The 23,524-nt window shown below is 34.2% G+C and overlaps 1 protein-coding gene across 1 annotated transcript; it reads left to right on the top strand.

Annotated features, from left to right (window-relative positions):
- The first annotated feature begins 472 nt into the window (after positions 1 to 472).
- Positions 473 to 20,947, top strand: LOC143227119 (gonadotropin-releasing hormone II receptor-like). Its single transcript, XM_076458632.1, has 3 exons — positions 473 to 982; positions 17,165 to 17,398; positions 19,785 to 20,947. The coding sequence occupies exons 1-3, from the start codon at positions 617 to 619 to the stop codon at positions 20,487 to 20,489; spliced, it is 1,305 nt and encodes a 434-aa protein (XP_076314747.1). The 5' UTR covers positions 473 to 616; the 3' UTR covers positions 20,490 to 20,947.
- Positions 20,948 to 23,524: the final 2,577 nt, after the last annotated feature.

The following is a 23,524-nucleotide window of genomic DNA, read 5'->3' as shown; positions in this document are numbered from 1 at the left end:
ACCCATACCAGCACTTCGGAGATACATTTTTATTTCAAACGGGCTTCTTATCATCATGAATTAATCGTGTTATTCATACACCTTCCTACCTAAATAAATACTACATAGACAGATCAAATAGTTTGTTAGAAGTTAAGCACAAAGCTAGACAATGGGCTATCTCTAACTCTGCCCAGCACGAGTATCGAAACCTGGTTTCTCGCGTTCTAAGTCCGCAGACATACCGCTGTGACACTGAGGGGCGGGATAGAGAGAAGGACAAACATATAGATTAAGATATAAATTACCTGTTATAATATATCAATGAGGGACTATTTCTTTTCAATTGTGTATAATATTTTATAAGTATGTTGATTGTAGTTCGTTTTTTTCTATTAGCACTCGTCCAGGCTCTTGTAATTTGTTTTGACTTTCAACGTACAGCGATGATCATGTAACACTGAAATCTTCCTATCCGTATTTTCAGGTTGTCTTTGTAGAATCAACAGTTCTATTGACTAGTTGTTCCATCGTCTACTTATAGGCTATCTACAAATCAAAGTTGTGAGTCGCAAATGAACCATTTAACGGACCAATCGATTCAGTACTCGGATGGTTTAACTGAGGAAGGAAGACAATGAGCTGGTTCTTATGTCAGAGTTCTTCCAATCGATTAACTTTATTCCTTCTGATAATGGTGGCGTTTCTGCCCGTGGGCACTCACAATGTGACAGCTAATGAAAACTGGGACTTAATATTATATCCGAACGATACTGTAATATATCCAGAGGGCGCTGTTTGGAACGTGACACTTATTCAGCGAGTAGTAACTTTAGGGATTATTATGATGGCAACATTGTTAGGAAATATAATTATCATGTTAGCATTATCCAGGCTACGTTATCGGAGGCGTTCGTCACGTGTTAATATTTTTATCCTCAACTTAGCCGTTGGAGACTTGGCTGTTTGCGGAATCACTATGACGTCAGAACTGCTTTTTGAAGTAAGTATTTATTGGTTTCGGTTTAAATGATTTATTCCTGTAACAATGTGAGATTTTCTGTTGCAGAGCAAAACGTTTTTACTAAAAATGACACATTACAAGCAAAAATATTAAGAAACTGCTTAGTATATATTTTTATTAAACAATCCATTAATTCCATATCAATCAACTCTTTTTTTTTAAATAATTTAATTTTTCTTCAGATTTTGAGTATGGAGCACTTGTAACATCTTTAACGATCTTTTTCAACGTATACAGAAAATAATTCATTTCTAGTTGGAAAATAAATTATCTAACGCCATTGTTTTCTTATTATATTTTTTGTCTCAAAGGTTAAGGTCTTTAACTCTATGAACAGTAATAAATAACTTTTTAAACCACTTTCAAAATCATTCCCAGGCAAAATGGATGTATTTAAGATGTGTTTATTCTCTCCCTTTGATGTCTGTAAATATTTCAATAATTTTGTTTTGTTTTCCCCTTTAACTGAATTAAAATTACCAACCTCTTTTATTTTTGGAACATCAATTTTGGGAGTATTCAAATTAATATTTTTCAGGAAACTATTCATTCATGCCGTTCCTGGTTCTAGCTTTCGTCCTAAAACTCCATCTTTCACCACTTTTTTAGAACTAAAGAGTACTAGATGTGGTATTTGATACTTTTTTGAGGCCTTATTATAAAGAGACAAACAAGTAGCTAGTAATAAGAAGTAAAAGTGTTTGCTGAGAAATTCTTTGTGACAAACATTTACACAAACCAACACTATTACACGAAAATATGTATAACCCTGCAAATTTATAAGTGTCTGCGAATCTTATTTCATTTATTTAGTTTTAAGTTAAAGTGGTTTAATATGGTGTTTCTACCTGTTTATTATTCCTGGTTTTACCGAAACAGGTCATTTCAGTTGTGATCGTGCAAATACTTATTTATTACGTGAATTGCAGGAATATTTAGTAACTTATTATCTATTCTTCAGTGAACATCTACGTAAGTATGCGTTCAATTAATAATTGAAAACACAAGTAAGCACTAGTAATTTTTGTCGAATTAATCTTTTCTTTTACAAATAATAAACCAGTTCTGAATTCGAACAAGGAAGAAGTTCACTCAACGTAACAGGTGAAATTTGTTTATATTTCTAGCCTTCTCTGGATATTTCCTGCCCTCTTTTAGATTTTAGAAAGTTCATTAACATGGGCCCAGCAAGGCCAAGTGGTTAGGGCACTCTACTAGTAATCTGAGGGTCGTAGGTTCGAATACCTATCACCCTAGCATGCTAGCCCTTTCAGCCGTAGGAGCATTACAATGTAACGATCAATCCCACTATTCGTTGGTAAAATAGTAGCCCAGGAGTTGGCTGTGGGCGATGATGACTAGCTGTCTTCCTTCTAGTCTTACACTGCTAAATTAGGGACGGCTACCACAGATACCCCTAGTTTAGCTTTGCGCGAAATTAAAAAAACAACAACAACCATTAACATGGCCTAAGCCTAATGCAAATATTAATAATATTAAAACAACAACATTATAAATGAATTAAAAGTAAAGAATACCAAGAAATTTAAAGTTAAAAACTAAAAGAAGAGAAAAATGCTCTTTAATACATCTTTAGCATCTCTCTCCTGTTAATACAACACGTGGTTTGCATACAAACACACAAAACACTTGTTTGTGGATGATGTAGTATCTGATACTCTACAGGGTGGCCCGTAAGTCCTTACCCATCCATGTATCTTATGTATCCAGTGTATCAGTGTGCTGTCCCTCATTCTCACTGCATAATATTATGCAACGCCATGTTCTGTGAGACATTTTTCTCAACGTAGCAGGGGTTACTGTTTCAAATGCCGCGGTAACAGCTGGCTTCAACTCATCATTAGTATTATAACGTTGTTTAGACACAGTATGGATGGGTAGGGACTTACGGGCCACCCTGTACTTTGAAACTCACACACAAAGCAAGCCATCTGCAGTATTATAACAGTTTTTGTAAATGTATATATATATATATATATATTGTCATGCAGAATTACAGTAAGCATACATTACAATTTCATATCGTACGTGTTTATCCAGTGACTTACTGGTGTGTTTATTCAAATTCTCTTCAGCATAAAGTATTCAGTCTTTCTGTTCATAACATTTTTAGATATTATCCATAAAATAAAAGTAGAACAACGTTGTGAGCCTTTATAAAATAATGAATAGTTTTGTGACAAAAAATACACACACTAAAATATCACCAATGTGTTTTAAGCAAATAACAAAGTTATTCTGACTTGTATCGATCAATCCATTTAAAATAAATTATACTTTAATCATTTTTGTAACATTTTTTTAAAGTGTTTAGTTTAAAATAAAATCTGTATTTATATAAAATCCAGGTATAACAATTAGTTTATCAAGTCAAATCAGTATCTGCAGTCTTCTTGATCGCCAAAATTTTGGATTTTGTCACAAATCGCATCGACGTGGATTTTACCAACTCATTCTTGTAGTTGTTGTAGTTGTAACGGTGCTCTATAACAATACGCTTTTATTTTTACAAATATGTTGGCTGGTTATATGCATTTATATAGATAAACAAGACGAAACCGTACAACCCGAGCGTTTTTACTTTCCTCAGGCATTCCCAGTTTGTCCACGATGAAGAAACGTCCACCATTTGAAAGCGTTCGGGTTATAAGGTTTCGTACTTTTTGTTTGTAATTTATTTTTTCAACCTACGTGTTTTCATAACATCGTGAAGGCATCTCTATAGTTCATTCGTAAGTAGTATCCAAAGGCGAAACTACAAAATTACAATAAAAACAAAACAAAATTGGTTTCTGAAGAAAAAAATTTTATTGTCATAATGTTTACATTACAATAATTTATGACAGTTTAAAATACGTGTAGATGGTCAGGATATTTCACGATGAGTTGCACTGTAAGTTTTATATAGCATTGAATGCTGTTCTTACCCTGCTACTATGTTAATACATTGGTTATAAGCCTTTCGTCATTGCAACTATTGTAGATCGCTTTGCTACCATTGTACTATTTTCTCATTTTGAATTCCTTTCGCATATATATTATTTATTTAGGTTATACTTCTTTCTATAGAAATTGACTCATACTTATGTAAGCCAAAGACATTACTGTTTATTATTATAATAAAGAACGCATCTACTTGGAAATAAGTTTTGTTTTTTACTGACAGCATATTATATTATTCCTTTGCCTCTCTCTCTGTCTATTCATTTACTTTCATATCATCTTTATTAAATGTATTTTGTTGGACACCTATCCTGTATATTCCTTTCCCAAAATCTTGTAGAATACATTTTATAACGGATTACAACGTTTCTTAATCATAGGAGGATTCACACCTACTGAAGATGAAAAGTTGCCAATTTGTTCAGTAATCCTCTAATCTCTTCAGAGACTGATAAAAAGCCGGCCGCTTAATCACCTTTTTCAACCCTAACATATGGTTTGTACATCTAACACCATAACAGTCACAAAAGGAAAGGCTTTCAAATATTTCTAATTTTCCAATCAGAGATTGATGTTTCCATCATGGACTGTGGTTATTCATGTGAGGTTGTACTTCAAGAAGTATAACACACCGAAGAAAACTTGAAGAACCAAATTATAAGTTAGTCGTGGACAGTGATCATGCACAAAATATGTAGAATAAAAAGGACTAAAGATCTTGCTTTCTTCTGGAACGATTTGATAGGAGGATGAGAACATTATATCTAAATGTAACTTGTAAGAAGTTGTTTTCCATATAGTATTAAGGAAACTGGTACAAGTCACTGTTAACTCCGGCGAATCTTTACAAAGTAAAATCCTAACGCAGGAATTTATATTTTGGCCAAACGCAGATATGTTTTTATGTCGTGCATTGAACTATTTTTTAGGGTTAATGTGATAAAAATTTGTCAAGACCATTGTTATTTTTAAATGTTCTATTATTACAAACTTATGTTCAAGTATAATGCTGTGTTTGGTCAGCATGCACATTAGAAACAATAAAAGTTCTCAGATATAAGTGAGTTATAGAATTACAGTCAAAATCGTTACTTGCTTCAAAGCCAATTAAAATTCTTATAGAATCAGATGATGCTAACTGGCTCATTTCTTCTGGTCAATAGTCCAAAATTAAGGATGGCTATACCAGAAACCTGGAGTTCTCTGAATTGACTGTTTAGCCTATATATGTATTAGGTTTTGTTCAGGTTGAGAATGTCGGCTGTTTTTTTTTATATAAAAAAGACGTCTCAGTTCAGAGTTTAATTTTTTTCTAGGAGGAATTTGATAGAATGTAATTAGAAACGGCGTTCATCACTTTCTAAAAAAAATCATGTGCGTGTGTACAAAATATTTAACCGCTATCTACAAAGCAAAGCGCAACATGTTTGTTTCATATTACAGCTATCAGATCATAATCTTAAATATTTGAAACATTCAATATCTTCAGTTCTTGTTTTCATATTTAGCTGTAGAACTAATTTTTCTTTTGTCAGTAATGAGACATTTTCATGAAAAATCCACAATTAAAAAAATTAGCTTTTTAAATTGATTCATTCTTAGAAATAATAATACTTCCTAGTGTGTAAATACAATCGCAATCATGACAGTTTGGCTTTATTAGCAAAGCCACTTTGTCATCTGTCGTGTCCATCGCGGGAAATCGAACCCATGATGAACTGGCACAACCAGGTGGTTAGGGAGCTCATCTCGCAATCTGAGGGTTGTGAGCTCGAATCCTCGTCCCACCAAACATGTCGTCAGGACGATATAATGTGACAGTCAGTTCCACTATTCGTGGGGAAAAGATTAGCCCAAGAGTTGGCGATGGGTGTTGATGACTAGCTGCTTTCTGTCTAGTCTAACACTGCTAACTTAAAGACGGCTAGCGCAGACAGCCAGGTGTAGCTTTGAGCAAAATTTAAAACAAACCAAATTAAACCCAGAAGTTTAGCGTCATAAGTCCATAGCGTTACCGCTGTCCAATGTGTGTGTGTTGGAAGGCATGCGTGATCACAACAGTAGAGAAAATAAAAATGTCTGAATACTGCTTAGAATATTTTATTATTCACAGTCTACAAGTATAAAGGATCGATGCGGCCCAGTTGTTAGCATACTGGATTGTGGATTCTAGATTCGAGTCCAGCGCCGCAAAAGCAACGACAACAACAAGAAAATAAATGTTATGCTCTGCGTTGTAGGACCTTGCGTGCGTTATAAGAATGACAGTAAAATTCCACTGTTCGATTAGACTAGTCCACAGCTTGGGTTGGTTGTATTGATTAGCCTCCTTCCCTATAGTCTATCATTTTAAAATTAGAAACAGCAGACAGTCCCCGAGTAGCGTTGCCCGAAAATCCATGAGGAATGTGGTGTGATTCGACTGTCGTTTTGTACGGTTATCCAAGACACCATATATTTAAGTAAGCTCTATGTTTTGGATGATACGAAACGAATGACGCTCACTAACAGATCAGTCTGAGGTGTAAGCTTGGCGAATGGCTTACACCTTCGCTTCTGCTGTGATTAATGGTTGATTTATGTAGACAATATATTTTGAAGCTGTAGACCTGAATGTTGAGTGTGTGATTCCTTATAGCAAAGCCACATCGGGCAATCTGCTGAGTCTACCGAAGAGAATCGAAACCCTGATTTTAGCGTTGCAAATCGTTGCGTAGACTTATCGCAGTACCAGCAGGGGACGCTGAAGGGTGAATAACACACTTCTCACAACTATCTGTTCTTCGTGCTTTTGTATTGAGGATAAATCTTAACAACAGTATTATATCTTGTATACCTTCTAGTTTGTTTGTTTTTTTAATTTCGTACAAAGCTACTCAAGGGCTATCTGCGCTAGCCGTCCCTAATTTAGCAGTGTAAGACTAGAGGGAAGGCAGCTAGTCATCACCACCCACCAACAACTCTTGGGCTACTCTTTTATCAACGAATAGTGGGATTCACCGTAATATTACCCTCCCACGGCTAAAAGGGCGAGCATGTTTAGTACAACAGGGATTCGAGCCCGCGACTCTCAGATTACGAGTCGAATGCCTTAACCCACCTGGCCATGCCGGGCTCTTCTAGTTTTGAAAAACACAACACTGAATATCAAAAATTAAATACAATTTGCCCTGTAGTAAAATTGATATTTTTCGATCATTATGTGATAAAAAAACAAAATAAAACTTTCATAATCATTATCTTTACATCCATTGCTTTAACACATTTTGATCTTTGGTGTTGATAGAGAAGTAAATAATGAAGTACACTGAATATAAAGATATTTCAACCCGGTTGTTTATTATTGTCTATTATTTCACAAATAACAAAATGGAAGGATATTTCGATTAAGGTTTTCACTGAACCCGTATATCACCGATATGCTTACTGACTTATGACGCTAAAACCCAGGGTTCGATTTCCCGTGGCCCGGCATGGCCAAGTGGATACGGCGCTCGACTTGTAATCCTAGAGTCGCGGGTTCTAATCCCCGTCACACCAAACATTCTTGATCTTTCAGCCGTGGAGACGTTATTATGTTGCGGTCAATTCCACTATTCGTTGGTAAAAGAGTAGCCCAAGAGTTGGCGGTGGATGGTGATGAGTAGCTGCCTTACCTCTAGTCTTACACTGCAAAATTAGGGACGGCTTGTACAGATAGCCCTCGTGTAGCTTTGCGCGAAATTCCACACAAGCCAAACAAACGATTTCCCGTATTGAATAGAACCCAGATAGTCCCTTGCGAAACTACTTTGCGCTAAACTACAAAAACAAATGAAGCCACTGCTAAAAATCGTAAAATAATACAATGAAAATATCGTGAAAAAGATGATTTCCAAAACTCTCCCCCCAAAAAAAAAATGTTAAAATAACTACTAGCATATAATTAAGTTTATTTGATTAACAAATTCGTCTCAGTAGTACTTTTATTAAATAAATGTACAATTATTAATATGTTTGTTTTGGAATTTCGCACAAAGCTGCTCGAGGGCTATCTATGCTAGCCGTCCCTAATTTAGCAGTGTAAGACTAGAGGGAAGCAGCTAGTCATCACCACCCACCGCCAACTCTTGGGCTACTCTTTACCAACGAAAAGTGGGATTGACCGTCTCATTATAACGCCCCACGGCTGTGAGGGTGAGCATGTTTGGCGCGATTCCGCGACCTTCAGATTACGAAGCGCACGCCTAAACGCACTCGGCCATGCCAGGCCTAATTATTAATATGAAAAATAACAAATATTAGCCTCAAAAGCGAATAATCAAATTCAGTATGCTTTCATAAATAATTATTTTTATGAAATTTAAAAAAGTACTTTCCTTTGAATACCGTAAATAGTACTCACGTGGTTTATGTGTGTGTTCACTGTTTTATTCTTCTTTTAATAATAATGTCCATAATATATTGAGAATGTTTTTTGTCGAGGTCATTACTGTAAAGGAAACTTAAAAATAGAAATAGGCACGTTGTATTGAAACAATATAAGCTCTAAAACAGAAAAAGGTTTACTGTCCGGAAACTTTTGGAACAATAGAACTATCACTATTTGTGTAATTTTGTGTATGAAAAGTATTTACTTATAAAGAAAAAAACGTTTACAAGAAACCAAGATTATAAGTAAATAATATTGCAAACACTGAACAGGTATGGACGGAAAATGTCGAAACATGATTTTTGAAATTTAATCTGCTATTAACTATTTGCTTAGCGTAGCTTAGCAACGATATATTCAAGAAGGTACCGCATCTAAATAAATTAATTATAAATAAAAAATGAGTAAAATCCAATCTTTCTCATCGTTTATTTAAATCACTAAACATCATGCGTGATTGCAGATAAAAATTTAGTAACTTCAAAGGCAATGTAAATTTGTAATACATCGCTGTTTCGCTGTGGAAAAAAAATAATAAAGAGAAATAGACAGGCAACACATTTGTTATTCTTTTTATAAACTATCATAAGTTATTTCTGAAGTTTCATGATACACTATGGCGTGTATCTAAGAAAGTCTACTCGCGTTATTTTGTGTTTGAACAGTAAAATAACGTGAATGAATAAGCAAGTAGAAATAACTGAACACTTAAACTTACCAACTAAAACATTTAGAAGATTACTGAAGTTATAATTTTCTTATAAGTGACGGTAAAAAAGTTTTGGCGAATGCACGAACTTCGGTTTAATAACACTGGAACGTTAATTTGAATTAACGCTTATGCAAAGCTTTTTCAAATAGCTATTCGTCTTCTTCAGCGTGTGAATTGAACGACCTTGCCAGAGATTCGAAGATTTAGGCTTAGCTATCCAGAGTTTAAAAACTGCTGATCTGATGGAGAGAATCCAGTCAGCTAAGTGTATTCCTTGCAGCATATTGCAGCTCGAACCTTGAGCTTTCCGATACAACACGTAGTTGGGACCCATCCTACTAGACATGCTCGTCCTTTCAGCCTTGGGGGCGTTTATGGTGCTCATTGGTAAAAGAGTAGCCTAAGAGTTGGTGGTAGGTGATGATTACTAGCTGTCTTTCACTGCTAAATTAGGAACAATTATTGTAGGTAGGCCTCATGTAGCTTTGCGCGCAATTTAAACCAAACCAAAACTTTATGAAATTACAAATACAGAAACAGTCAAAACGATTCCCCCCTCCCCAGTGGCACAGCGGTAAATCTGCGGACTTACAATGCTTAAAACAGGGTTTTGATACCCGGGGTGGGTAAAGCACATATAGCTCATTGTGTTGGTAGTTTTGTGCTTAATTCTAAACAAACAATATTTTTATGTACCCTGCTCAGCAATATGTTTAGGGACTTATAACGCAGAATAGGGTTTCGATTCTCGCGATAAATAAAGCACATAACCCTGCGCAATTTTACGCTAAAAACAAACACACGCACACACATATTTTTATTTATAACTGTAACTGTTTTGCAACAGTAGATTTATTTATACATTTTAGCTTTCCGCCAGATGGGCAGTAAATTTACGGACTTACACTGCTGAAATCCGAGGTTTGATTTTTGGCAACAAATAGAACGCAGACGGCTAATTGTGTATATTTTCTGTGAGATATTAAAAGCCACATTAACAACATCTTTATGTATCTGTATTATCACTTCTGTTTAACAGTACTTTAAGAAAACAAATTATTGAATTTATTATTATCAAAACCAAACTTAATACAATTAACACTCTTTTAACAGTTTGAAACTTTCAAAAAGCTCAAATAGCGGTTGATATAATTTTCTACAATACATCTAATAAAATGTATACTTTTTCTTTCTGTGATAGTATATTAAACAATAATAAATGTTTCGTTTTACTTTCTACTGAGCATTTGGAGGAATTTACCTAATACTTTTTGTCCATAGTGTAAGAAGAAGATAAGTTAATAAGCAGAAAAAATCATATTAATGTGAAAATGGATTGAAACTTTGAACCAAAAGACACCGATTGCGTACTAAACTCAACAGAAAACAAAACAAAACAATATGATATAATTCTTATAAACTATCACATGTTTGTATTCGGTGTATTTCTCGAACCCACATATTTTACAGTTATCATATAAAGATAGCTTTTAGTTCACTACAACACCCACTGCTTGAAGGTTTGAGTGAGGGTATTTAAATAATTTTATAGGAAGGCTATGCCTTGCTTATTATTAAAAAAAATTAGACCAACTTCAGTTGATTTTACGTCTCTTTCTTAGCGAATAAATAATTTGTATTTACGAAAATATTTCAAAAATCACCACTTTGACCAATTAATCTTTTATTATTGAAACTGTTCTGAACAAATAATGCCATTATTTTGATTTTTTTTTTCAAGTGACGGAAAGGTAACTGTTTATATCGGCGTTAACACTAAAATGGCAAAAATAATTAATATATTACAATATATACTTTTGCATTTTTTCACTGGATGATTTCAAAGTGCTGTGACAAGCTATGTTTAATTCTGCAAGGCTCAGATTTATTCTCTTCATTAATTTTCCGTGTTAATTTGACGTGTAGCGAATAACTCAGTCAGATGGATAGGATTAAATGTATAATTATTTAAACTGCTTCCAAGTAATATTTGAATTAAAACTTCAATTATTGGAAGTTGAGAAAAAGTAAGATGAGGAAACTAAATTTAGAAAAATCGCTCGGAAAACAGAATTAGCAATAATTTATTTTGACAGATGTTAGAAAACATTTTAACTTCAGTGGCAATGATCAAAGGTGCAGAGAAAAAAAGGTGACATAGTACGTTTTTTAACTCTTTAGCAAACATAACTTTTTATTTTTATTTTACTTATAAAATAAATCATTTTAAACTGCTTCTAATAATGATTTGCTTGTTTGTAATTAAGCACAAAGCTACACAATTCGCTACTCTAGCTCTGCCCACCACTAGTATCAAAACTCGGTTTTAAACGTTATAAGTCCGCAGACATAGTGCTGTGCTACTGGGAGACTGTGGAAAAAGAAATAAAAGATAGGATATGAGGTTCTGAGATGAATTTTTTTGTTAAACGATTTCAAGATTTCTACTGCAGAATTAGATTTATAGTTTAATTTTTTCCAATATACTAAGATGAAGAATGATTTACTTTAACATAAAATATTATATTGTAAGCCAAAAAGGGTTTAATTCTGACCACATAATATATATAATTATATCCGGTTAGAAATAAAATTTCCTATAATAAACGACTCAACATAAAAGTTCAAGAAAATAATTTGAGATAAGAGAAAATTTGTTGAATTGATTTCTCTTTATAGGACAACTATCATTTTCGAAAATTAATGGAACAATATACACCTTACGAAATATTTAAACACTGTTGTTGAGTTTAAAGTGGAATAATATACAGTTTGTGAAATACTAAAATGTATTATTGAGTTTAAAATAGAATAATGTACATTTTATAAAATACTAAAAATTATTGTAGAGTTTAAAATTGGATAATATGCAACTTACGCAATTCTAAAAATATTGTTGAGTTTAAAATGAAAAAAAATACACAGCTTACTAAATGCTAAAAATTATTGTTGAGTTTCAAATGTAATAATACAAAGCTTACTGAATACTAAAAATTATTGTTGAGTTTCAAATGAAATAATACAAAGCTTATAAAATACTAAAAAGTAATGTTGAGTTTAAAATGGAATAATATAAATTTTATAAAGTACTAAAAACTATCATTGAGTTTAAAATGAAATAACATACAGCTTATGAAAAACTAAAAAGTATTGAGTTTGAAATGGAATGATACATAGCATACAAAATACTAAAAGTATTGTTGAGTTTAAAATGGAATAATAGAAATCTTGTAAAATGGTAGAAACTGTTGTTTATTTTAAAATTGAAAAATGTACAACTTACGAAATACTGAAAGTTATTGTTTATATTGAAATGGAAAAAATGTACAACTAACGAAATACTGAAAATTATTGTTGAGCTTAAAATGGAATAATAGAGATCTTACAAAATTTTAAAAAACATTGTTGGGTTTAAAATGAAATAATAGATATCTTACAAAATTCTAAAAACATTGTTGGGTTTAAAATGGAATAATAGAGATCTTACAAAATTCTAAAAACATTGTTGGGTTTAAAATGGAATAATAGAGATCTTAAAAAATTCTAAAAACAACTGTAGAGTTTAAAATGGAAGAATATACAGCTTAATAAATACTAAAAACAACTGTAGAGTTTAAAATGAAATAATACACAGCTTACGAAATACAAAAAAAACTTTTGTTAAGTTTCAGATAGAACAATATAGAGCTTATAAAATACTAAAAACTATTGTTGAGTTTAAAATGGAAAAAAATATAGAACTTATTAAGTATTGAAAACTATTGTAGAGTTTAAAATTGGATAATATGCAACTTACAAAATACCAAAAAAACATTGTTTTGTTTAAAATAGAATAATGTACAGTTCACGCGATTCCAAAAATATTATTGAGTTTAAAATGAAATAATATACTACGTACGAAATACTAAAAATCTATTGTTGCATTTAAAATGTAAAAATATATAGGTTATTAAATACCAAAAACTGCTGTAGAGTTTAACATGGAACAATACATAATTTACAAAGTACTCAAAACTATTGTTGAGTTTAAAATAAAATAAGATATAGCTTGCTAAATACTAGAACTATTGTTGAGTTTAAAGTCACAGTTCAACAATGAACGCGAACACTTAAGCATTTTAAAAATAGTTAACTCATAAATGCTAAAACAATTTGTCTGATAAACACAGATATAAAAAGTTAGCTTTAATGCTAGCCATAAGCAATTGAAATGTACTTAACTAACAAATGTTAACACCAATTTAAATAGTCAACTTTAGAGCTAACTGTAAGCATTTTAATAATATTTAACTCATTACCGCTAAGCCAATTTGTCTGATTACATAGACAGATATAAAAGGTTAGCTTTAGTGCTAACTGTAAGCAATTTAGAAATATTTAACTCGTGAGCGCTATCCCACTTTGTCTGATAACGTAGACAGATATATAAACAAAGCCAGTTTTAGTGTTACGGAATAGGGGATATTTGATTATAATGATCATTGGTCTTTCTATAAATGATATTGGAATAAGACTTGAAATTACATCATTTTTATTGTTTCAAGGTTTTCCATACGTGTGGACAGTTGACTTTATTTTCTGTACTTGAATGTTACACCAACTATTGTTTCGTAATCTAGAACACCCTTCTTCTCTACCAGCCATTTTTTTTCCAAAAATTAATCATTATTAAATTCCTTTCTGACAACGTATGCCTTATGTTTACTTAGAAAACGCTCTCCCTTTGAGGTTACTTGGTTTTGAATATTGCTTTCTTGTTAGGCCTACTTAACAGCACAAACAAAAAAGTATCTTACTCATGTGTTAGGCCTAACTAAAAGCAAACCCTGGTGGGCATTTGGAACAAGGAATCCTCCTTCGCCCCACTCACGATAGTTGGTCAACAGCAGATTGGAAAAATAAAATTCCACAGACGAACACCCGTATGAGTACACACACACACACACACATATATATATACACATATACACACAAGTGTGTGAGGCAAAGTGAAAGCTGGTAAGGTTATGAGCAGCCTCGACACCTTCTGACAATCAACACCTTTTCAATCAAGGTGGACTGGGATCGGTGGATGTAATTTCATACAATTTTGATTAGAGGGGGTGGAGTGCTCGGATAAAATCCGCTTCAATTAGTCGGGGCCGAATAAAGTCACAACTAATGTCCAGTGTGTTACCTATAAGGGAGAGAAATAGCACACACATGAATGACACTTATTAAGATGTTGAATTCTGTTGGTAGTTGTGACTTGATGGGTGTCATATTAGAGAACTGCCGTTTCTGCCTTTTCAGTAGAACTTTGCAGCTAGTTTTGTAACTCTATTCTTCACCAGTGTTGTTTATATAATATGTATAAAGGAAACCTGAGAGTGATGCCTGTTGCACGCTGTTGTGTTTATAATTTATGAGTGTTACAGATGATCATGACTCCATAGTCGATGACTGTTATGTTGAATAGCTTGTAAATCAATAGTACAGTGAGTTAACTTCAGGCCTATTTTACGGATTAATTATAACTTTGGTTAATAATGCATCTAAGTGGCGAAGAAGGAAGTGCAAATGAATTTGCTGTTTAAAACTGCACCGAGGAATTTCATGTTTGCAGTGATTTTAACTAGTAAGTTCACTAGTTTTAACAATATCTATGAGACAAAGGCGTTTTTTCAGGCTTTTATGGAATATAATGTCCATGTTTTGGTGGGATTGAGTTGTATTCTTCATTTGTTACACCATTTCACAATTTTATTTCGAAGCGTTTGTACTTCATGGACTACATATGAAGGATCTAATGAATTACTCCAGACAGCAGTTTTTGTGGCTGTCGCACCAAACTTTAAAGTTATGTATGATTAAACGTGTAAGTATTAATAACCATTGTCAAAAGCTTACAAACATTTTCATTTTTTATTTTCAGAAAACGTCGGTGGTGCTAAAATTGTAACACTTTCAAAGTTAAACTGTTTTAACAAAGCTCCACTGGGTGTTAAATCATAAACATTTTATTCAGTCCGACACGTGGTAAGATTTAATTTAATGTGGTAGATGAGGTAAGTTCTTAATATATGAAGACACCAAGCTCACCTTGAGAGACAGAAATAACTTAACAGCGAATATCTGGTGAATTTTGAGGCTGGTTTCGATTCTTTTCAATCCCAAGCTAAACAATCAGCTATCTGTGTTCAACTCACCTTTGATATCGAAACCTGATATTTTTGTCGTTATTTTGTAGATTTATTGCTGACACACAGTGAGGTTTGAGTCCTGGAGAAAATCATTATGGCCTATCTATACATGTATGGATTATGAATATGGAATTATGCTTTAATATATGGTCTTATTTATTTGTATTATTTTGTTTATTCCCACATTTAGGCCCAGCATGACCAAGTGGTGACGGCGCTCGACTCGTAATCCAAGGGAGGCGGGTTTGAATTCCCGTCACACCAAACATGCTCACCATTTCAGCCGTAGGGGCGTTATAATGTGATGGTCAATTCCACTATTCCTTGGTAAAAGAGTAGCCCAAGAATTGGCCGTGGGTGGTGATGACTAGCTGCTGCCTTCCCTCTAGTCTTACACTGCTAAATTAGGGATGATTAGCACGGATAGCCCATGAGTAACTTTGTGCGAAATTAAAAAAAACAACAAAAAACAATTATTCCCACATTTAAGAATTGGTCGGATACACTGTGGGAGAAAACCTGTCAATTGAAAAGACTGAAAATAACAAAGTGTTCACACAGCTTCCTTGAAGTGTCAGAAAATACTGAGCAATGTCACATTTATAATCTTTATTTAAAAGAACCAGAAGAAACCCGCTGAAATCCGTAAAACGTGTCTTTTCTTAATAATACGAAAATTAAGACGTTTATTTTCTAAATGACGAAACTGTGACTTCTTCCTTTGACTGATATGCTCGGGAGGACAACAAATATATTCCTCGGCTCACGGACTTACGACGCTAAAATACTGGGTTTCTTTTTCTCATAGTGGGCACAGCTGTTCTTTAAGGTTCCGTTAAATAACTATCCCACATCATTATTGTACAATTCATGGTATGTATGTTTTCACTATTATATTTATAACAAATAAGGTTTCAAGAAACTAACAAATAACAGACCTCTAATTATCATCTGTAAATTAAGAAATGAGCGCCTGCAAACCTTTTCTCACAAAAATAATTCGAGAAAAAAATATCTTATTTTTCAAGTTGTTTGGTTATGCGAGAGCTATCTGCGTTGGTTGTCCCTAGTTTTGCAATGTAAGACTACAGCGAAGACAGCTAGTCATGACCACCCACTGTCAACTCTTGGGCTACTCTTTTACCAACGAATACTGGAATTGACTGTAACAACATAACGCCCTCATGACTGAATGGGTGAGCATGTTTGATGTGACGGGCATTCAAACCAACAACTCAGAGATTGCGAGTCGAGCACCCTCACAACCTGGCTATGCCGGACCTCATGTCCTCGGGCTTCACCTGGATATTTAGAAGAGCCCTAACTGTGTTATCCCTTCACACGCTATGACACGTGACAAATAGTCAACTGAAATTGACAAATGTATTTGTTACAAATTAGAGTGTACTTTCTTTGCATGAGATCACAAATTTGGTACGATTTTATGATTTATAATATGGACAAATACGTAGATGGAAGGAAGAAAGTTGACACTAAATTCGTCATTCTTCTACACGCTTTGAAGCAGTCTCATATTCTTGTTTAGGAATGCATAATTTTTGTTCTTATTTGTGTTCGGAGCGATTCACAACAGGGCAACGTGAGCGAAAATACGATGCGAAGTATTTAGGTAAGGTAACGGGAACAGTCTATATGCAGCTCAGTTGGCTTAGATGTAGATTTCTTCCTTTTAAATTTCTTTACAGACTAATCTGTTGTCTTTAAATACTTTTGAAAGTGAAAAGGATTAGTGTAAATTACTTTCATCTGTCGATGGGTTAATTTTAGTAAATATACCAACAGTTAAGGTCTCAAAATAAACGAGTTCGTTGGTTTTGAAACAGTCACCAGGATGCTCTATCTGATTCTCTGTTCTTCTCTGCCATTAAAAGGTGTTTGGAGAGTGGGTCCTTGGAGCCGCTTGCTGTAAACTGATCGTCTACGCTCAGATCGTAACTCTTGCCAGCACGACCTTCATACTGACGTCTATGAGCTACGATCGCTATCAAGCAATCTGCAAACCACTTATGTCAACCGTCGGAAACATTCGAGCCAGGAAACTGATTTTTGCTTCATGGATTTTGGCTTTTATTGTGGCTGTGCCCCAGATTTTCATCTTTGTTCAGGTAAGCACTAGTGGTTAGCTTCGGAAATGCGCTACACTGTTTGTTTCTGATCAGTCACGTGGTTGTACAATTCAAGATAACTCACTGACTAAAACTGGCCTTCTTCAAAAGAAACTAACAATCTGATACGTAGCCTAACCTACGTAATGGTTCAAGCTGGTTCTCGGAAACCTTATTTTAAAATTACTTTAAGACCTTAATCACAAAACAAAGTTCTCCATGTATTGGTGTGTTTTTTTTATAGCAAAGCCACGTCGCGCTATCAGCTGTGCCCATTGAGGGTGTGTGTGTTTTCTTATAGTAAAGCCACATCGGGCTATCTGCTGAGCCTACCAAGGGGAATCGAACCCCTGATTTTGCGTTGTAAATCAGTAGACATACCGCTGTACCAGCGGGAGGCACTCATTGAGGGAAATTGAACCTCTAATTGTAGTGTTGTAAATCCTTAGATTTAATGCTGTCCCAGCGGGAGACCCATCTATAGGCTTAGGCTCCCCGCCATTGACAGAAAACTAATAATACAACGAAAGAAATAAAGGAAAATATAGCTTTTAATGTATAAAAAATTCAGAGCAGATCGATAAGATAAAACATTATGAATATATATTATTACTATTCTTTTAAATGCGGGAATTGAGATTTAGAACAGTTTAATGTCTCATCAAAACTTTTAAAAAATGTAAGAAAAGTGATATTATAGTTTGAAAAATAAATGTTAGTTGGTTCTCTAAAATTACGTGTATGGTTTCATCAACAATAATATGTCCGGGCTGACTCCATGTTTGTTTAATTATTTTATGGTTTAAAAACAAGTTATGATTTTAACCTCGAAGACTGACGAAATATCTGAAAACTAGAAAACGATTAGGCCTAAAAAATTGTGATGAAAATAAGTTAATTCATGAAGTGCTAAGATTCCATTAAATTTAAATGCAGAATTTTATTAGTGTTTGTTTTTACATTAGTTATTTGTACGAGTTTTTTTTTTTTGCATGGAGGTACGTACTATACGAATTTAGTCGTAGCGGTATGTAAATTTTCATAATAATTAAAATAATTAGTACGTTGGATGATACCTTCGAGTTCAAGGCAGTTTTATAATGAGATTCGTTCCAAAAAGTAAACTAAAGATATAATAATGATAACATTTAGAACATGGAAACATGATGTTTCTTTTTGCTCGTAATCTTTACGAGGCCCAACTATAGTGAAGTAGCAGAGCTATCACAATCTTTTCCTTTTGTGTATGTGTATGTCTCTGTGTTACGACCACACAGCTAGTTAAATGATGCTAGTATGTGTCTTTTCATCTTACATTCGTGTTTCCAAGTGTCGGTTTCCTTTTTAACTCAAATTTTAAATTTAAATTGTGATGTTAAGCTATTTAATGGTAAATGAGTGTACATAAGATGTTTTTAATCCAACCTAGACTTATCGAGTTACAAAGAAGACACGCAGACAATTTAAAGGGGAGAGAGTCCTAACGAAAAACTAAATCTCAGCTTTTCTCTTCCGCGGGTCCCCTGCTGGGACAGCGGTAAGCCTTCGGATTTACAATGCTAAAATCAGAGGTTCGATTCACCTCGGCGAATACAGCAGAAAACCCATTATCGTTTTGCTATAAAAACGCACAGCAATACACATTCTTCTTAAATTAATTTTAGGCCCGGCATGGCCAAGTAGTTAAGGCACTCGACTTGTAATCTGATGGTCGCTCTTTCAACCATGGAGCCGTTATAAAGTGACGGTCAATCCCATAATTTGTTGGTAAAAGAATAGCCGAAGAGTTGGCGGTGGGAAATGATGGCTAGCTGGCTGGTTTTACACTGCTGAATCAGGGACGGTTAACACAGATAACTCTCGTGTAGCTTTGCGCGAAATTCAAAACAAACCAAACGGCTGGAGAACGCCCCCTATATAATTAAAATATTTTTCTTTTCTTAGAAATCTAACAGTTGAAAGTAAGAAAAAACCTCACTTCCATTTACACAAAACTTACTTTAAAATCAAGAGTGAAAGTTAAAATTGATTTTATTATAGTTTAATGTAAACATAGTTCTGTTTGTTTTTATATTACTTACTGATGAAATGATCAAATATTCGAACTCAGTTTATTCAGCTTTCCAGTCCCCTAAATGAATAAATGAATGAATATTTGTAACCAAATCAGAATTATTTTGTCATTATGTTCGTGTCGTGCATGTGTCATAAAGTAATATTACTATTATACGTCTTGTTTGTATAACTTATTTTACTTTTTGTAAACTTTGTATTGTAATTAATTTCAAAAACCAGAATTACAGCTGAAATCATTTGTAAGATAAACAGTTAACTTTCGAATAATTACTGCATAGAATGAAAGTTTATAAATATTCTACACTTTCAGAAGGAAAGAGGCATGACCACGACAGGTCGAATACGTTACGAATGTGTTAGTCAGGGCTACACAGCCACGTGGCAGAGGAAGGTGTATTTCACTTGGCTTACTACCTGCATTTTGGTCATTCCCACAGTCTGCATCAGTTTTTGTTACTTAAATGTCTTGCGAACCCTCTGTGCCGCAAGCCGTGAAAACCCCAAGAAGAAGGATGACATTTGTCTACGTCGATCTGCCGGTACAGCGAATGCAATCCCACGAGCTAAAATTAAGACGCTTAAACTGACCATCTGTATTATCGCTAGTTTTGTGGTCTGTTGGACTCCCTATTTTATCGTCCATAACATCCGAATTTTTAGCGATTACAATATCAAGATACCTAAAGTTGTAATTGTGGGAGCAGAAACTTTCGCTCTTCTAAACAGTGCGTTAAATCCAATTTTTTATGGTTATTTCAATGTTCGAGTCCGCAAAGGTTTTATTGAAATTGTTTACAGAAAAAAAAAGTTGCGTAGCTGCTTGGCAGCATCTCAGTCATGTAGCAATCCCATGGATTCTGGAAACACCGGCTGCAGCTTAGCGGTCGTTCAGAACCAGAACTGTCAACGGAAAACCCGCAAGGTGGGAATCGAGATAGAAATATACAACCACAGGTCTCTTCGTGGAGGGAAAAGTCGTCAAAACACAAGGGGCGACTGTTCTTCACGTGTTTAAAACGTATACACTTTATTATAACCACGTGTATCAACTTATTTCTTGCTTAGCGAATGCTACGATAGCAGCTTATTTCCAGATAATTTATTTTCCAAGCCTTACATTTAAATAATTTTCTTGCTTAAGGGAAGTAAAACGAGAGTTTTAAACATTTAGAAGTTGTTTAAAGCGAAGCAGAGGTTATAAGAACTGATATTATCATTTATCATGTAAATAGAAACGTTAAATCTCACCTCGTTATATATATATGAAGTAATGAAGGTAATGAAGTAAAATTATCAGCTCTTCGTACTCTACACTATATAATTTCTAAGTGGATAACAACCAATTTGTACTGTAGTTTGCCAGTATGTATGTCATGTGTAAATTATTACGTTCTTAAATGTGAAATGGTAATGTGTAACGTGTACACTGATTGGTGTTGTCCCAAGAGTAATATAAAAAAAAGATGGCGGATGTTTGTACCTCAGTAGCTATACGCCCAAGAATGATTATTTAAATCTTGTATTTTATTCTTGAAATAAAACTACTAACAAAGGTATGCGTCTATTTAAACGTTGACATAATAAGTACATGTCGATCCTAATACCCGTATGGAAATTTCAGGATCTTTAATATTAAGAAATCCGTTTTTTTCAAAGTGTTTTAATAAAGCTTATTTGGACAGGTCAAATCCTCTCAATATTTGTATGAACTGTTGCCTGGTGGTTGAAAGGAAATAGTGTATAATGAATAACACTATGTTCGGTTAACATGCACGTTGCATTCCTGATACAACTTACACTATATCAAGATTATTTTAGCTGTGATGGAACACCACTGTTAATGTATCTGGGGGTAGTATAACTCACTATCCGTTTACCTAAGAAACTTACATATTGCTTAGTAACACAACGTGTATACCGAAGGGAAAAAATGAATGATAATGAATTAACAAGGGAATGATACTGAATTAACAAAGTAATAATAATGAATTAACAAGGGTTTGTTTTTGAATTTCGCGCAAAGCTACATGAGGGCTATCTGCGCTAGCCGTCCCTAATTCAGCAGTGTAAAACTAGAGGGAAGACAGCTGGTCATCACCACCCAACGCCAACTCTTGGGTTACTCTTTTACCAACGAATAGTGTGATTGACCGTAATATTATAACACACCTATGGCTGGTAGGGTGAGCATGTCTGGTGATGGAGATTCGAACCCGCGACCCTCAGATTACGAGTCGAACTCCTTACCTCATCTGGCCATGCCAGGCCTATTAACAAGGGAGTGATAATGAATTAACAAAAGTAACTCTAGTGAATTAACAAGGGAGTGATAATAAATTAATAATTCAAACTAAAACCATTTGTGGAATTCTTTAATAATAATTCCTAAAACACTGTACATATTCTAGCAGTTTTATTTTTATCAATAAGATTCATTGAAATTAAAGAATGGACATCTTACTCGAGGAAAGAAATAAAAAAAGTCTTGACAGAATTACAATATACCTGATATACGTTAAATTGTCACACATTCTCTGGTTTTCGCTCCTCGAACTATAATTTACAAACATGTATAATATATAAAATACAGTATGTCGGATATAAACTTCAGAACTTTAGAATAACAAAATATGCGTTTTTCAAACAAACAGTGCTTTCTAATACTTTAATAATATTTATATTATTCATTATTCTAGTATTTTAGTTTATCGATTAAAACACAAAATCATCCTTTACATTAAGATTATTTAAGGTATTAAATGATTCATTTTCTCCTGTATATCATTAAAATTAGCTAATAACTTGATACACAATGTTACAGATATCTTGTGACGGTCGAATTAACTGTTGTTTGTGTAGTCAAACAAACCCTTTTAAAAACAAAGGAAAATTGTGAATCGTTTCTTCCAGTGGAAGACTTTCAAATCCGTGACTTCTATAAAGATTTCATTAACATTCATAGTTAATAGTAACGTGACAGTTAATTGTTTTAGCGCTATACAAAATTAAACAACTGATTTATTCTTATTACACTATTTATGGGATAATTTAAAGATATTTTTGGGGAGGAAAACTATTTCTCACAATATTTGTTTTTAGTTGATGAAAATGTGCATTTATGGATTTCTTGGGAAGTGTAGTGTTTGTTTTGTGGGCCCGGCATGGCCAAGTGTGTTAAAGCGTTCGCCTCGTAATCCGAGGGTCGCGGGTTCGAATCCCGATTGCACCAAACATGCTCGCCCTTTCAGCCGTGGGGGCCTTATAATGCGACGGTCATTCCCACTATTCGTTGGTAAAAGAGTAGCCCAAGTGTTGGCGGTGGGTGGTGATGACTAGCTGCCTTCCCTCTAGTCTTACATTGCTAAATTTGGGACGGCTAGCACAGATAGCACTCGACTAGCTTTGTGCGAAATTCAGTACGTGAAACGTTGTTTTGAATTTTGCGCAAAGCTACACAAGGGTTATCAGCGCTAGCCGTCCCTAATTTAGCAGTGTAAGAGTAGAGAGAAGGCAGCTGGTACTCATCACCCACCGTAACATTATAACTCTCGCCACGGGCGAGCATAATTGGTGCGATGGGGATTCGAACCCAAGACCTTCAGATTACTCGTCGAACGCCTTAACCCGCCTGGCCAAGGGAAGTATAACTGAATGAAGATTAAGCGTGAAATTCAGAAAATATTCAGAATTTGAAATGTATTCGTGCTTGTCTTCAATAGGTAGTTATTTAAACATAGGGTCACATACTTGATATTTAAAAAGATAAAACTAACAGTTATTTAAACTTACAGGAGACGTACTTCCTACTTGTAATATTTTAGTGGTAATTACTTAATTTCTTGTTTCTTCCTTTTAGCGCAAAGCCACACAATGGACTACAATCGCTCTGCCTATCGCTGGAAATCAAATCCCGGATTTTAGCGTTGTGGGTGTGTAAATTTGCCGCTGTTCTTCGGCGAGACGTTTATTGTTTATTGTCTAGTTATTTGCGTGACCATAAAAATATTTATTTGTCCTTTTACGCATGCTCATAGCATATTAATTCACAGA

This window comes from Tachypleus tridentatus, chromosome 9, assembly GCF_004210375.1.
Source record: "Tachypleus tridentatus isolate NWPU-2018 chromosome 9, ASM421037v1, whole genome shotgun sequence".
NCBI lineage: Eukaryota > Metazoa > Arthropoda > Merostomata > Xiphosura > Limulidae > Tachypleus > Tachypleus tridentatus.
The sequence above is the reverse complement of the archived record's forward strand: the minus strand, read 5'-3'. Positions and strand labels throughout refer to the sequence as shown.